The sequence below is a fragment of the Ursus americanus genome, chromosome 13, assembly GCF_024610735.1.
Source record: "Ursus americanus isolate L20-20 chromosome 13, mUrsAme1.1.p, whole genome shotgun sequence".
Classification (NCBI taxonomy): Eukaryota; Metazoa; Chordata; class Mammalia; order Carnivora; family Ursidae; genus Ursus; species Ursus americanus.
In genome coordinates this window covers 55653056-55668200 of record NC_142139.1, presented here as the reverse complement: position 1 = coordinate 55668200, position 15145 = coordinate 55653056, and the positions used below count along the sequence as shown (strand labels likewise).

The following is a 15145-nucleotide window of genomic DNA, read 5'->3' as shown; positions in this document are numbered from 1 at the left end:
CAGAACGCCGCGAGCCGAAGGCAGACGCCCAACCGGTGCGCCACCCAGGTGCCCTGTATTTTAGGATTTTTGTATTAATACCTGCAAAAGTGATCTGCAGTTCTTTTTGGTTATGGGAAATTATTGTTGGATTTTGTTATTCTTGTTACGGTTCCTTTATAAAAAGTAGTTGGAAGTTTCTTCCTTTGCCATCGTCTGTGGCAGGAACAATCTTTTTCTATTAAGAGCCAAATAGTGTTGTGGGGCTTGATCCCGTAACGCCGGGATCACGCCCTGAGCCGAAGGCAGACGCTTAACCGCTGTGCCACCCAGGCGCCCCCAAAGGTTTTATTTATTTCTAATCATACAAGTAACACTTTCCTTCATTCAAAATGTAATGTTCCTTGATTCCTCAGAAAGTTAAACATAGAATTACCATACGCTGCAGCAATTCTACTCCTAGCTATATACTCGAAAGAATATGGGTGTGCAAACAAAAGCTTGTACACAAATATTCATACAAGCACTATTAACAACAGCCAAAAGGTAGAAACAATCCTGGAAATGACCCACTGTCATCTGCTGAATGCCCATCCATTTCTTAATGGATAAAAATATATGGTATATTCCACATAATGCAAATAGTGTTTCTGTTTTCTTTGGATAAATACCCAGTAGTGGAATTACTGGATTATATGATATTTCTATTTTTAAATTCTAGAGGAAACTCTGTACTGCTTTTTATAGTGGCTGCACCATTTACATCCTCACCAGCAGTGCACAAGGATTCCTTTTTTTTTTTTTAAGATTAATTTATTTATTCATTTATTTGCCAGGGGGAAAGAGAGAGAGCACAAGCAGGGGTAGTGGCAGTCAGAGGGAGAAGCAGGTTCCCTGCTGAGCAAGGAGCCCAATGACTCAATCCCAGGACACTGGGATCATGACCTGAGCCAAAGGCAGACACTCAACCAACTGAACCACCAGGCCTCCCAAGGATTCCTTTTTTGTCCACATCCTCACCAACACTTACTTCTTGTCTTTTTGATAATAGCCATTCTAACAGATATGATATGATATCTTACTTGTTTTTGATTTGCATTTCCTTGATGATTAGTGATGTTGAGCATTTTTTTCTGTGTTTGAAATCTTTGGACTGTATTCTTCCAGTCTTTAAATTTTTGTTTAAAAAAATATAACACATGAATTTAATTCCCAGCTGTATTGAAATAAAATTGTCCGTTCTTCTTTACCTTTTTTCCTCACTTAATTCACTCTCTTTGAGTGTTAAAACTTTTTTGTACATATCATTCTATATTTTATACTGTGCTACATACCATTTTTTTACATTGCTTACTTAGATTTATTTTATTTTATTTATATTTATTTATATTTATAGACTATCATTACACAGTATTTCACATAGATTTCTGCTTCATTTTTTTAACAGCTGCATGATATTTTAGTATTAGTATATTATAATTGTTCTATATTCTCTGCTATTAAGGGGCATTTTGATTGCTTGAAGTAGTGGTTATCAAACATTAGCAAATATTAGAATTACTTTGGTATTTATTAAAATAAATTGCTGGGCCTTATCCCCCAAAGTTTCTGATTGATAGGTCCAGGGTAGGCCCTCAGCATTTGTATTTTGAACAAGTTTCTGTGTGTTCCTAACATCTAGGGGCCACATTTTGGGAACCACAGTTATAAGAAGTGGTGAGGCTGGTTTTTGTGACTGATTATGATTGGTGAAGATTTTAACAGGTAAAAATACAGTGTACTTATGAGAGAAAAAATATGTATATATCCACACACATAAGTGAGGAAAATATTTGGAAAAGGGACCACAGGATGCTAGTGAATTTCTGCTCCATTTTGTTTTTTGTTTTTTTTATTTAAGAGTGCTTTTATTTCCAGTAAATTGTATTTCTACCAATGTATCCATCTGGGCAGGTTGGAAGATAAGATCACTGTTCAGCAAAATGAAGTTTCTGAAGATGAAATCCCAAGGACTGTGGACCACCTTAGTGAAGTCGATATAAGTAAGCCTCATTGTATTAGACTAGATACTTTCCGGAAGGTTGTTAACATGCATCTGTTTTATTTGGACAACATATTAATAGCATTTTTTTATCAGTCACCTCAATTGTTTAAAAAATATAATAGACGTAGAACACTATATTCTCATTAATAAGCCTGGATTGTTTGGCCAATTATTTTGTCAAATATTCAGAACAAAAAGAATTGCTTGCCAAAATTAAGCCAGTATACTTAGGGCATTAAGTAAGTTGTCTTCTTGTTTTTAATAATATTACTTATAAAACATGAGAAATACAATTTTTCCTATCCATCCTATAGGAACAAAGATAAACTGGAGCAAATATGAGTGTCTAAACAATGTATTTTCACATTTCCTTATATTTGTGTCTACATTTTAAAACTTTCATTTAATGGAGGTATATAGCAAATTTATCTGCTTTCTGAAAATAAAACCTTCTATCAAAGTTTACTTATAAGGTAATATAATCATATCTATACTTTGATTTTGTTTTTCTGATAGACATAGAGTTTTTGGCTAGATTCATGTTAAATACTGTGCTTTTTCAATATCACATAGAGCTTAAGTACTGTATAGGCTTATCACAAAATCTTTCCTTTATACCACAGGACCTGAAATAGGTGATTCTCAGCACTCTAAATGTGATGTAGATAAATCTGTGCAACCAGAACCATTTTTCCATAGAGTGGTTCTTTCAAAACAGTTGAATGTAGTCTCTCAAATACAGTCAATACTGTGTTCACCAGAAGAATCCTTTCTGTTTCGATCTCGCTCTGATTCACCACCAAAAAATAAAGACCAGAATTCCTTGCTGATTGGACTTTCAACTGGTCTGTTTGATGCAAACAACCCAAAGGCAAGTATGCACCTCCAATGGAAAATATCTATTTTAGTAGCATTTCGTATTTATTGTTTTTCTTTAATAAACTATAACATTGAGTTTTAATCTCTTACACACACACACACACACACACAAATAAACAAAAACAGCAAAAAAAAACTTACATCTTCTCTTCTGGGATTCTAAAAAGAATTTGCCATTGAGAGTACAACTAGGACAGACTATTTCATTGGCTCCTTGTTCAGGATTCTTTTTATAGGGTCTACTTTTATTTAAGTAAAAGATCCCTCTTACACTATTTCCCTTTCTCACTACTCAATCCAACTTCCATTTTTCGCATAAGACTAAACTTAAACAATATATTTTAAGTGAACAGAAGTGCTGTTTGCCTGATTTGTATGTAGAAAGGGTAATAGAATTATATTCATATACACTTTCTGGCAAAAAAATTTCAAACTTCTTACCTTTTTCTCGTTATTTTTGAAAATATGTAACCAATTTTTCTTATTAAGGAATTACAATATTATCTCTACAGAAAATTTAAAGATACAAAGAAATCACATATCTTGTTATGTTACTTTTGTAACATTTGTGTTTCTGTGTTTACCAGTGGGCTTGACATTTTTCATGTATTTAAGTCTACATGGGAATGGATTGCCTGAATTCTTTTATCCTTTTTAAATATGTCATTTTGATTTTCAATTTAATTTTCAAATTGGATATGTTTTTATTTTGGGGAGTGTTTTCTTAAGCTTATTTTAAATGTAGAGATTGCTCAATTCTCTCACTTGTCTAATAGCAGTCAAACTTTCAAAGATAATAAACTGTGAAAACAAATGTATGATCTTCAGAGTTTGAGAATAAGGCCTGTTTATGGGACAGACAAGGATTATCCTATAATTCATGTACTTTCTTTTGTAGTAAAGGTGTATAGCTAGCTGTCTTTAGCCCAGGGCTTTTTTTTTTTTTAAGATTTTATTTATTTATTTGACAGAGATAGAGACAGCCAGCGAGAGAGTGAACACAAGCAGGGGGGAGTGGGAGAGGAAGAAGCAGGCTCATAGCGGAGGAGCCTGATGTGGGGCTCGATCCCATAACGCCAGGATCACGCCCTGAGCCGAAGGCAGATGCTTAATCGCTGTGCCACCCAGGCGCCCCTAAATGTATTAAACACCCAGTAGTGCAATGGCTGGATCACAGGGTAGCTCAATTTTTAACTTTTTAAGGGACCTCCACACTGTTTCCCAGAGTGTCTATGTTGCAATAAATGTTGAGAAATCGTTCTTTTTGATGACTGAGTAATATTCCATTGTATATATGGACCAGAACTTCTTAATCCAGTCATCTGTTGAAGGGCATCTCGGCTCCTTCCACAATTTGGCTATTGTGGACAATGCTTCTATGAACATTGGGGTGCATATGGCCCTTCTCTTCACTCCGTCTGTATCTTTTGGGTAAATACCCAGTAGTGCAATGGCTGGATCATAGGGTAGCTCAATTTTTAACTTTTTAAGGGACCTCCACACTGTTTTCCAAAGTGGCTATACCACTTGCATTCCCACCAACAGTGTAAGAGGGATCCCGTTTCTCCACATCCTCTCCAACATTTGTTGTGTCTTGCCTTGTCAATTTTTGCCATTCTAACTGGCGTGAGGTGGTATCTCAGTGTGGTTTTGATTTGAATTTCCCTGATGGCTAATGATTTTGAGCACTTTTTCATGTGTCTGTTAGCCATTTGTCTGTCTTCGTTGGAAAAGTGTCTGTTCATATCTTCTGCCCATTTTTTAATTTGATTATTTGTTTCACCTGTATTGAGTTTGAGAAGTTCTTTGTAGATCTTGGATACCAGTCTTTTATCTGTAGTGTCATTTGCAAATATATTCTCCCATTCCGTGGGCTGCCTCTTAGTTTTTTTTTACTGTATCCTTGGCTGTGCAGAAGCTTTTTATCTTCATGAAGTCCCACAAGTTCATTTTCTCTTTTGTTTCTCTTGCCTTTGGAGTTGTGTCATGAAAAAAGCTGCTGTGGCTGATGTCATAGAGGTTGCAGCCTATGTTCTCCTCTAGGATTTTGATGGATGACTGTCTCACATCGAGGTCTTTCATCCATTTGGAGTTTATCTTTGTGTATGGTGTGAGAGAGTGGTCAAGTTTCATTCTTTTGCATGTAGCTGTCCGATTTTCCCAGCACCATTTATTGAGGAGACTGTCTTTTTTCCACTGGATATTTTTTCCTCTTTTGTCAAAGATTAGTTGCTCAAAGAGCTGAGGGTCCATTTCTGGGTTCTCTGTTCTGTTCCATTGGTCTATGTGTCTGTTTTTGTGCCAGTACCATGCTGTCTTTGTGATCACAGCTTTGTAGTATATCTTGAAATCCGGCAACGTGATGCCCCCAGCATTGTTTTTCCTTTTCAACAATTCCTTGGCGATTCGGGGCCTTTCTGGTTCCACACAAATTTAAGGGCTGTTTGTTTCAGTTCTTTGAAAAATGTCATTGGTATGACATTGAAAGTGTAGGTTGCTCTGGGTAGCATAGACATTTTAACTATGTTTATTCTTCCGATCCATGAGCATGGAATATTTTCCCATCTTTTTGCGTCTTCTTCAATGTCTTTCAAGAGTGATTTTCTAGAATACAGATCCTTTACGTCTCTGGTTAAGTTAATTCCGAGATAACGTATGATTTTTGGTGCTATTGGAAATGGGATGGATTCCCTAATTTCTCTTTCTTCAGTCTCATTGTTCGTGTATAGAAATGCAACTGATTTCTGAGCATTGATTTTGTATCCTGCCACCTTACTAAATTGCTCTATAACTTCTAGTAGTTTGGGGGTGGAGTCTTTGGGTTTTCCATATAGAGTATCATGTCATCTGCGAAGAGAGACAGTTTGACATCTTCTTTGCCGATTTGGATACCTTTTATCCCTTTTTGTTGTCTGATTGCTGTTGCAAGGACTTCTAGTACTGTGTTGAATAATAATGGCGAGAGTGGGCATCCTTGTCGTGTTCCTGATCTTAAGGGAAAGGCTTTCAGCTTTTCTCCATTGAGAATGATTTTCGCTGTAGGCTTTTCATAGATGGTTTTTTGAAATTGAGGAATGTACCCTCTATCCCTACACTCTGAAGGGTTTTAATCTGGGAAGGATGCTGTATTTTGTCAAATGCTTTTTCTGCATCGAGAGGATCATATGGTTTTTGATTCTTTTCTTGTTGATATGATCTATCACACTGATCGATTTGCGAATGTTGAACCACCCTTGCATCCCAGGGATGAATCCCACTTGGTCATGATGGATAATCCTTTTAATGTACTGTTGGATCCTATTAGCTAGGATCTTGTTGAGAATTTTGGCGTCCATATAACTTTCTCTTCTACCATATTCATCAGGGATATCAGTCTGTAATTCTCCTTTTTGATGGGGTCTTTTCCTGGTTTGGGGATTAAAGTAATACTGGCCTCATAGAATGAGTTTGGTAGTTTTCCTTCTGTTTCTATTTTTTGAAACAGCTTTAGGAGAATAGGTATTATTTCTTCTTTGAATGTTTGGTAGAATTCCCCGGGGAATCCGTCAGGCCCTGGACTCTTGTTTTGAGGGAGGTTTTTGATCACTGCTTCAATCTCTTCATAATTAATCGGTCTGTTTAAATAATCAGTTTCATCCTGTTTCAGTCTTGGTAGTTTATAGGTTTCCAGGAAGGCATCCATTTCTTCCAGGTTGTTTAATTTATTGACATAAAGCTGTTGATAAAAGTTTCTAATGATCCTTCCTATTTCATTCGTTTTGGCTGTGACCTCTCCTCTTTCATTCATAATTTTATTAATTTGGGTCCTTTCTCTATTCTTTTGAATAAGTCTGGCCAGTGGCTTATCGATCTTACTTATTCTTTCAGAGAACCAGCTTCTAGTTCTGTTGATCTGCTCTACTGTGCTCCTGGTTTCTAATTCATTGATCTCTGCTCTAATCTTGATCAACTGCTTTCTTGTGCATGGGTTAGGCCTGTTCTTCTGTTCCAGCTCCAGCTTCTTGAGGTGAGACTATAAAAACTACATTTTAGATTTTTCTGTTCTTTTGAGTGAGGCTTGGGTGGCTATGTATTTTCCCCTTAGGACCGCCTTTGCAGTGTCCCATAAGTTTTGGACCGTTGTGTTTTCATTCTCATTGGTCTCCAGTAATTGTTTAAATTGATTTTTAATTTCCTGGTTTATCAACTCATTCTTGAGCAGGATGGTTCTTAGTTTCCAAGTGTTTGATTTTCTTCCAAATTTTTCTTTATGATTGAGTTCCAATTTCAAAGCATTGTGGTCTGAGAATATGCAGGGAATAATTTCAGTCTTTTGGTATCAGTTGATACCTGTTTTGTGACCCAGTATATGGTCTATTCTGGAGAAAGTTCCATGTGCATTCGAAAAGAATGAGTATTCTGTTGTTCTGGGTTGTAGTGTTCTGTATATATCTCTGAGGTCCATCTGGTCTAGTATGGCATTCAAAGCTCTTGTTTCTTTGTTGATTTTCTGCTTAGGTGATCTGTCTATTGCTGAGAGTGGAGTGTTGAGGTCCCCTACTATTAACGTATTACTATCTGTATGTCTCTTTATTCTGGTTAAGAGTTGTCTTGTGTATCTAGCTGCTCCCCTGTTGGGGGCATAGATATTTATAATTGTCATATCCACTTGTTGGATACATCCTTTAAGAATAATACAGTGTCCTTCTGTATCTCTAACTACAGTCTTCAGTTTAAAATCTAATCTGTCTGATATGAGAATTGCTACCCCAGCTTTCTTTTGACGTCCATTGGCATGAAAGATGGTATTCCATCCCTTCACTTTCAGTCTGGATGTGTCTTTAGATTCAAGATGAGTCTCTTGTAGACAGCAAATGGATGGATCATGTCTTATTATCCAGTCTGCAACCCTGTGGTCTTTTATAGGAGCATTTAGGCCATTCACATTGAGAGTGATTATTGAGAGATATGATTTTAATGATGTCATGTTGCCTGTGAAGTCTTTGTTTCTATAGATTGTAAAGTTCTGTTCTGTATCACTCTTAGGGCCTTTTTACTTTTATAGAACCCCCCTTAATATCTCCTGTAGGACTGGTTTCATGTTTAAGAATTCGGTCAGTTTCTGCCGATCCTGGAAGGTCCTTATCTCTCCATCAATTCTGAATGACAGCCTTGCTGGATAAAGGATCCTTGGCTGCATGTTCTTCTGGGATAGAGTTTTGAAAATATGCTGCCACCCCTTCCTAGCCTGCCGTGTCTCTGTAGACAGGTCTGACGTTATTCTGGTATTTTTTCCTCTGTATGTGAGAAATCTTTTTGCCCTGGCCGCTTTCAATACTGTATCCTTGGATCTAATATTTGCAAATGCACTATGATGTGACGTGGTGTACGTTTGCCATGGCCGACCTTGGGAGGGTTCCTCTCTGCCTCTTGGACATGAATGCTTGTTTCCTTTGTCAGATTAGGGAAGTTTTCAGCTACAATTTGTTCACATATCTCTTCTAGACCTCTGTCTTTCTCCACCCCATCGGGGATACCGATGATTCTGACATTGGAACGTTTCATTGAATCAGTAATCTCCCGTAGTGTGCAGTCTTGAGATTGGATTTTTTTGAGCGAAGTTTCTGTTTTAACTTTCTCTTCTACCATCCCATCCTCCAATTCACTAATACATTCTTCTGTCTCATTTACCCTGGCCGTCAGAGCATCTAGTTTTGACTGCATTTGATTCATAGCCTTTTTAATTTCTGCCAGATTCGCTCTCATTTCCTCCCTTAGAGATTCTGTATTCTCGCTAATATTTTCATTAATATTTTTTTCAAGCCTACACATCATCTTGACCATTGTTACTCTGAACTCCATTTCTGACAATTTGGTTATATCCATATCCATCAGTTCTGTGGCAGAGGCCACAAACTCATTATCTTTTCTTTGCTGGGGGCAAGGGGATTTCTCCTCCTCGTCATTCTGATGAGGAGAGGTTGCGGGGTTGCCCAGAGCCCAAATTATTGACCAGGACCCAGGCAGTGTGCACTTCTTTTATAGGGACCTTAGGGATGTGGGCTTCTTGATTTTTCAGCTTGCCTTCTGGGGAAGGGGCCTGCTGCGCTGATATTCAGGCAACCCTGTTTGGGTAGAGTTGCTCTGTCCTCTGCAAGGGGGGATGAGGATGGGCCCAATGTGAGCTGGTATTTCCAGGCTTTTGTTCTCTGGCGGCTTTCCCTGGAGGTTTTCTGTGACTCTTCCGAGAGTCAGAGCAGCAGTGGCCTTATCCTAGCCTCTGTCTCAGAACAGAGAGATTGCAGTCCGCTCTCCACTGAGCTCTCTTGGCCACTTTAACTCTGTTTCTGTTGGTGCTGCCAAAAACCCTGCAGCATCCTGGGTTGTGCGCCCCAGAGCCACTCTTCCAGCCCTCACTTCCAGGGCCAGCACGTCTCTGTCCTTTGTGCTTCTAACACCGCCAGCTGCCCCCGGTTCCCACATGCACTCCCGAGCTCCCTGTTTCAGTGTGGTTCGTGCGCACTCCGGAGCACACATTTTCAGTCTGGTCGCCTGTGTTCCTGGGCTCACGGTCTCAGTCTGTTCTCTCACGGGTACCGGTCCGTGAGTCTGGCCTGCTCCCTAGTGCAGGTGGCTATTGCTTCCCAGCACCCGAGCGTGGCAGCTCCCTCCCCCTTCCTTTTATCTTCCGATATCTGTGCACAGATTCATGGCTCCCCGCTTTGTACCTCAATAAGCACTGGAGATGCTTGTTTGTAGAGATCTAGATGTGTCTTCCTGTGTCTCAGGCTGATTCCGTGGGTTTTCAGGATAGTCTGGTACATATCCAGCTCGACTCAGGGGACCAGCTGAAAAAGGGGTCCCCTACTCCTCTGCCATCTTTTTTCTCTCTCCCTAAGTCTTGCTTTTTAACCAGACTAACAACCTCTTTTATTTAAAGTGATTAGACCAATTACTTTTCATGTAATTTTCGATATACTAATGGTATGATTGAGTTTAAACCTATCATTTTGCTATTTGTTTTCTATTTGTCTCATCACTTTTTCTGTTCCTGTTTTACTTTTATTCTCCCTTCTTTTGATTATTTTTAGCATTTTATTTTACCTCTACTATTTGCCAATATAGACCTTTTCAAAAACTTAGTTGTATTTCTCAGCTTTGAAGATAAAATTTTAGCCTTTTATACTCTTCCTTCAAATAATATACCACTTCATATATGACATAAGAAACTTTTCACATTATACTGCCATTTCCACCCTCTTGTCTCTCCTTTTGGCATTGTTGTCATACATTTTACATCCACATGTTACACACTCCACAATAATTTTTTATTGTTTTTGCTTTAAACATTCAGAAATAACAGAAATAGCCCCTGTCCACCAACCTGTGTGGTTCTCTTCATTTTTGAGAAAAAGTAGAACTTGAACCAACAACAAAACATCTAAAAAATCTATCAAAGAAAATTGTAAACGTGAAGCATTTTTAATACAGGACAGATAGCTGTTGAACTGATGGGTGCATAGACCGATTCCAAGAGGAAAATTGCCAGATTACATACCTCTTGAAATTTCTTTCTACTGTATTATTTTATGTTAAGTTAAGAAAACTATTTAGTGAAAGGAATAAACTAAAACTGACTTTTTTTTTTTTTTACCAGGGTTAAAATTTATCTCAGCCAAAAAATATTGCATCTTTATGTAGAGTCCCCTTGAATTTGGGTATATAATGGATATATGCTATATATTTTTATTAATTAGCATGTATCTGGAGAAACTGTTACCGTATACATATTCTGCACACTGCTGGTTTATAATATACATGGTTCAAATAATAAACAAATTGAGCATAAATTCTGCCAAGAACAGGTGATTCAGCAAAAGAAATACTTTCAGTACCATCATTAAGTGTTTTAACAAGCAATGTATCTTCACCATCTTGTAGCTCATAACCATTTTTTTCTTGTGCTGTAATATGTAAATGATGTTCAAATAATGGAAATCTATCCTTTTTTATTCTCAAAAACAGATTGTACCAATTAAATTGGCAAAGTATATAAATTTTCATTAATATGCTAAACATTGTGTTTTCTTCACAGTCTCCAGTCTGGTGTAGGATTCTTAGCAGAGCCTTAGGTTTTAGGTTTCAAATCTCACAGGTTCCTTTAGGGTTATTAACTGAATTCCGAGACTCATGTATATAGACATTTGTTTCATTGTCCTGTCTGTCCATCACATTCTAATTGCTGATGGGTTGATGAACAGGGCTATTTCTGTTATTCCTGGTCTTATCCAAACAAATTTAAATTTTAAACACCGCAACTATACATTGTTTTTTTCTCAAGTCAATTCCTTCTCACCTGCTGCTATAACTGATTCTCAGTATGAACATCAAAATGCCTATCTTTCCAGCCTTGCCTTCTTGTGGGAAAGGCTCCACTTACAGTCCATTGTTCATGGAAGTGATGGTAGGCTTTTTTTTTTTTTTTTTTTGCACTATTATGAAGTTGCTTATTTAACCATTGTTAGCTACCCAGTAGCTCTTAGGATAAATGATACAAAGGGCCACCAATTATGTGTGATAGCGCTTTGCCAAGCTTCAGACTAACTCAGTTCAGAATTTGGGAAAAATATATGGGGAACATTGGCCATAGGAAAGTGTGAGAGAAAGAGACACAATAAAAGAGGGACGGACAGTATGGGCCTTGAGTGAGAAGAAACAAATAGGCAATTTCTAGCACTGCCTGATTTCTCAAAGATTTCTAATTCCATTCCCTGGGCATACCCCAACTAAACACCTCTCCCTGCCTTTTAATGGTGACTTAAGTGAATCCCTCCCTATATTTTGAAACCCAAGCATAACTCACCGGTTTAGTTTCCTCACTGAAAAAATACAGAGCTGAAATTCAGGAAAATTAGGTTTTAATCTTAGGCGAGTCACCTCTGGAGCTTCTAACTCTAAATATATGATATAAAATAAAAAATTAGTATTAGCTCTTTATAATTTTTTATTTCATTTCTACTTTCTAATGATCTTACTCCTACTAAGAAATCTGTTGACTTTTTTAGATGTTGAGGACATGTTCACTTCCAGATCTCTCAAAGTTGTTCAGAACACTGATGGATGTTCCCACTGTAGGAGATGTATGTCAAGACAATCTTGAAATAGATGAAATTGAAGATGAGCATCTTAAAGAAGGACCTTCTGATTCTGAAGACATGTGAGCATGATGTCATTAATAAATACTAGCACTAAAAAAATTTCTGAGTTTATGTGAATTCTAGAGATGTAACTCACCTAGACAGTTTTAAGAATTATCTGTAACTGATTTTTCACCACTCCTTTACCTTTTTACAACTATATCAAGTACAGTCATATAAGTTTTGATATGTATATTTGCCTCTGAGTAATATAAGGACTGACTCTCACTTGAGGAATATGAGAAAATGGTTTGTGTGTGTGCTTTCTGTCATATTCACCACTGAACATCTAGCACATTGACTTGTCCATGGTACATGCTTAATAAATATTGCTTAAGTGAAGGAATATTAGCAGTTTAATAACTGTTTAACAGTTTAAAACCGCATGATACAGGGATTGCAATGGAAAGTTGTGAAATATGAACTATTCTACAGTTCCCCAGGGAAAAAACCAGAAACCTCTACATCTTTCTCCTCCCATGTATGATTTCAAAACCATGACAGTGGGAAGTTAGCAGGTAGACTAGTTGTTTTGTTTGCATATGTGTGTGCATATGTGTGTTCTGCATATAACTTAATTGCTTTCACAAAATTCCTTTCTTCGTGATTCATGGGGAATCTACAATCCAAGAGGCAAATTTAACCAACACTTCTGAGAACTGTAGGAAGTGATAGCCCATTAGATAGTACAAGTAAGCCCTCTCACCCCCTCAGAAAAATGTTACCAATATGGGGGGGAACTAAAGTGTTCCAGAAGGTATAGTGTATTCAAATCACCAGGAAAATATGGTATAAAATATTGGGATTTTTTAAGACTTATTTTCTGATACTTTTGAACTTAAGTTTCTGTATTTTACCTCTTTTAATAGAAAGATCTGTGTTTGGATATGATCGATACCCAATTAAATCTGTCTCGTGATTTTTCCCCCTATAATAGTTGAGCCAGAGCCACTGTATCTGGCACATATTTTTTTCTATTTGTTTGTTTTTCTTAAGCCTTGCCTCTTGCTTCTTAAATTTTTAACCAAACCGTATCTATTAAAGATTTTGCCTCCCTTTTTTCATCTTTCATAGAGTTCTTTATATGTTTGCTAGTGTCCTCAGATTTTGCAGGAAGTTACCCTTTTATCCTTGTTTTCTTCTGCTTGGCTATAGTCAATAAGCGTTTTAACTATGTGTTTTTATTGAGCCTCTTGGAGAACACAACAACATATCAGCACCTTTTTGGTTGACAGAGTGCTAAGTAACAGTTTTTCCTCAAGTCATCCATTTTTATCTGACTGCACAGTAACTTGTTTGTGGCTTGTGTTCTTTTAATTATTAGTTGATGACAGATTTTTATTTTAAAATTTAAGTTAGAAGCTTTTAGTATTAACCTTAAAATTTTGAAAACCAAGTTATTTTTTAAAGTAAGTTAGTCCATACCAGAAAATTTCACTTGATGTTTTCCTTGGGATTTTTTTTTTTTTTTTTTGGTCCAAACTCAAGGTCATATAATAAGAACATCTACTAAAATGTGAATTCAGGGCCAGATTTTAAAATATATCTTTCAAAAAAGATGTTAATCTTATACTTTTCTTGTAATGGCAGACTTGGCAGCCCCATTTACTTTAATACCATCTATGATGGGCACTGATTCCTCTGGGTTGGCCATAGGAAGATTTTATCAACAGGTCATTATTTAATCATTGTTGTCATGGTACATAGAAGATGTGCATATTGTGTTAGTCTTGTAATTAAATATAAAGTGAAATGCTACTAATAGGATGATCCAAAAGATTAGATATACTCTCTTTCTCATTCTAATTAGATGCTTTGTTTTTCTATATCTGCTACAAAGTCAAAGTGTAGATTGTACACATAAATACAAAATAAAGATATTTCTACTTAAAAGAGTATTTTCTTTTCCATTAATGGATATTTTATTTAAGATCTTGCAAATACCATTTCTATTTTAGCTTTTCAGTAAATACTTATTTAATTGGAATCTAAACTTGAAGGCTTTAATCACTTTTTGTGTCCTGTTCAGCATTGCTTTTCTGGTGGATGAAATCCTCAACATGGGTACATAATCTCTTTCAGAAGACTTCATTTATCTAAAATTTCAATTAACTCTTTATCTACAGGCTTTTCCCTTTGCATGGCACTTTAGGAGAAAGAGGCAAATCATAAGAGAAATAAAGTTGATAAGTACATTTTTGGGGTATTGTAGAAGTGGTGAAAAGACCTAGATTTCAGTCTTTATTTGCTATTTATTGATTGTGTAACCTTGAGCAAATCATTTAAACACTTTGATTCAGTGTCCATGTCTCTAAAGTGAGTTATGAGTTATGTGTAGATAAAATTTTAGTAATAGGATAACACTGTTTAATAAACTAAAGTACTATATAAATCAAGGGTATTATTTGCATAAATTAATTCCAGCATCTATAATCCCTTGAAAATAAAATTAATATCCTGAGCGATGCCTTGGAAACAAGATAATCTAGTGAGGATTATTATGGTTAGTATGTTTTAATTATTCAGTAAGGTCCATTTCTTAAGTATTTTAGAAACGTTTTCAAGAATAAACATCTAAAGGTAAGATTTCTGGTGACTATTTTATTCACTAGATCATCCTATTAACTTGAATATATAATTCCCTAAGTATTTCCATTTCTAAAAATTCAAATGTCCAATGAGTGTTTATATGGAAAGCCTTTCATATAGTATACTACCATTATACATCCACACAAAGATTTTGCTAAATTTTCAAAATTACATAGAAGAAAAATATTTGAATATTAAGTATTTTTGTAGAAGGCAAGTGAAAAATCTCTTTAGTCTGGCCTCTTAAAATACTGAAACATTCTTTCAAAATTTAAGCAATGAATAATATTGACAGTTAAGTGATTCTCTTTTGGCAAATCAGGGTCATTTTAAACAAGTCATCTTCTGGCTTATGTATTCCAGAAATGTGTCATGTGCTGTATGTATAATTGTATTAATCTTCATTTACTTTGTTAAAAACTACTGTGTAGGTTTTTCAGATTTCTTTTTATCCACTGTTAGTACTTTTAAAAGCAGA

General features: G+C 36.4%; 1 protein-coding gene across 8 annotated transcripts in view; it reads left to right on the top strand.

The window, feature by feature from the left end:
- NEK1 (NIMA related kinase 1) overlaps positions 1 to 15145 on the top strand; it is a 220702-nt gene that overhangs the window by 182263 nt on the left and 23294 nt on the right. For all 8 annotated transcript variants that reach the window (XR_006779863.2, XM_087866581.1, XM_087866579.1 and 5 more), the window contains 3 exons: positions 1933 to 2021; positions 2647 to 2894; positions 11947 to 12098. Coding sequence is in view for 7 of the 8 variants with exons in the window: in XM_087866581.1 (XP_087722707.1) it covers positions 1933 to 2021; positions 2647 to 2894; positions 11947 to 12098 (489 nt within the window). In the remaining variant the exon portion in view is untranslated. The remainder of the gene's footprint in view (positions 1 to 1932; positions 2022 to 2646; positions 2895 to 11946; positions 12099 to 15145) is intronic.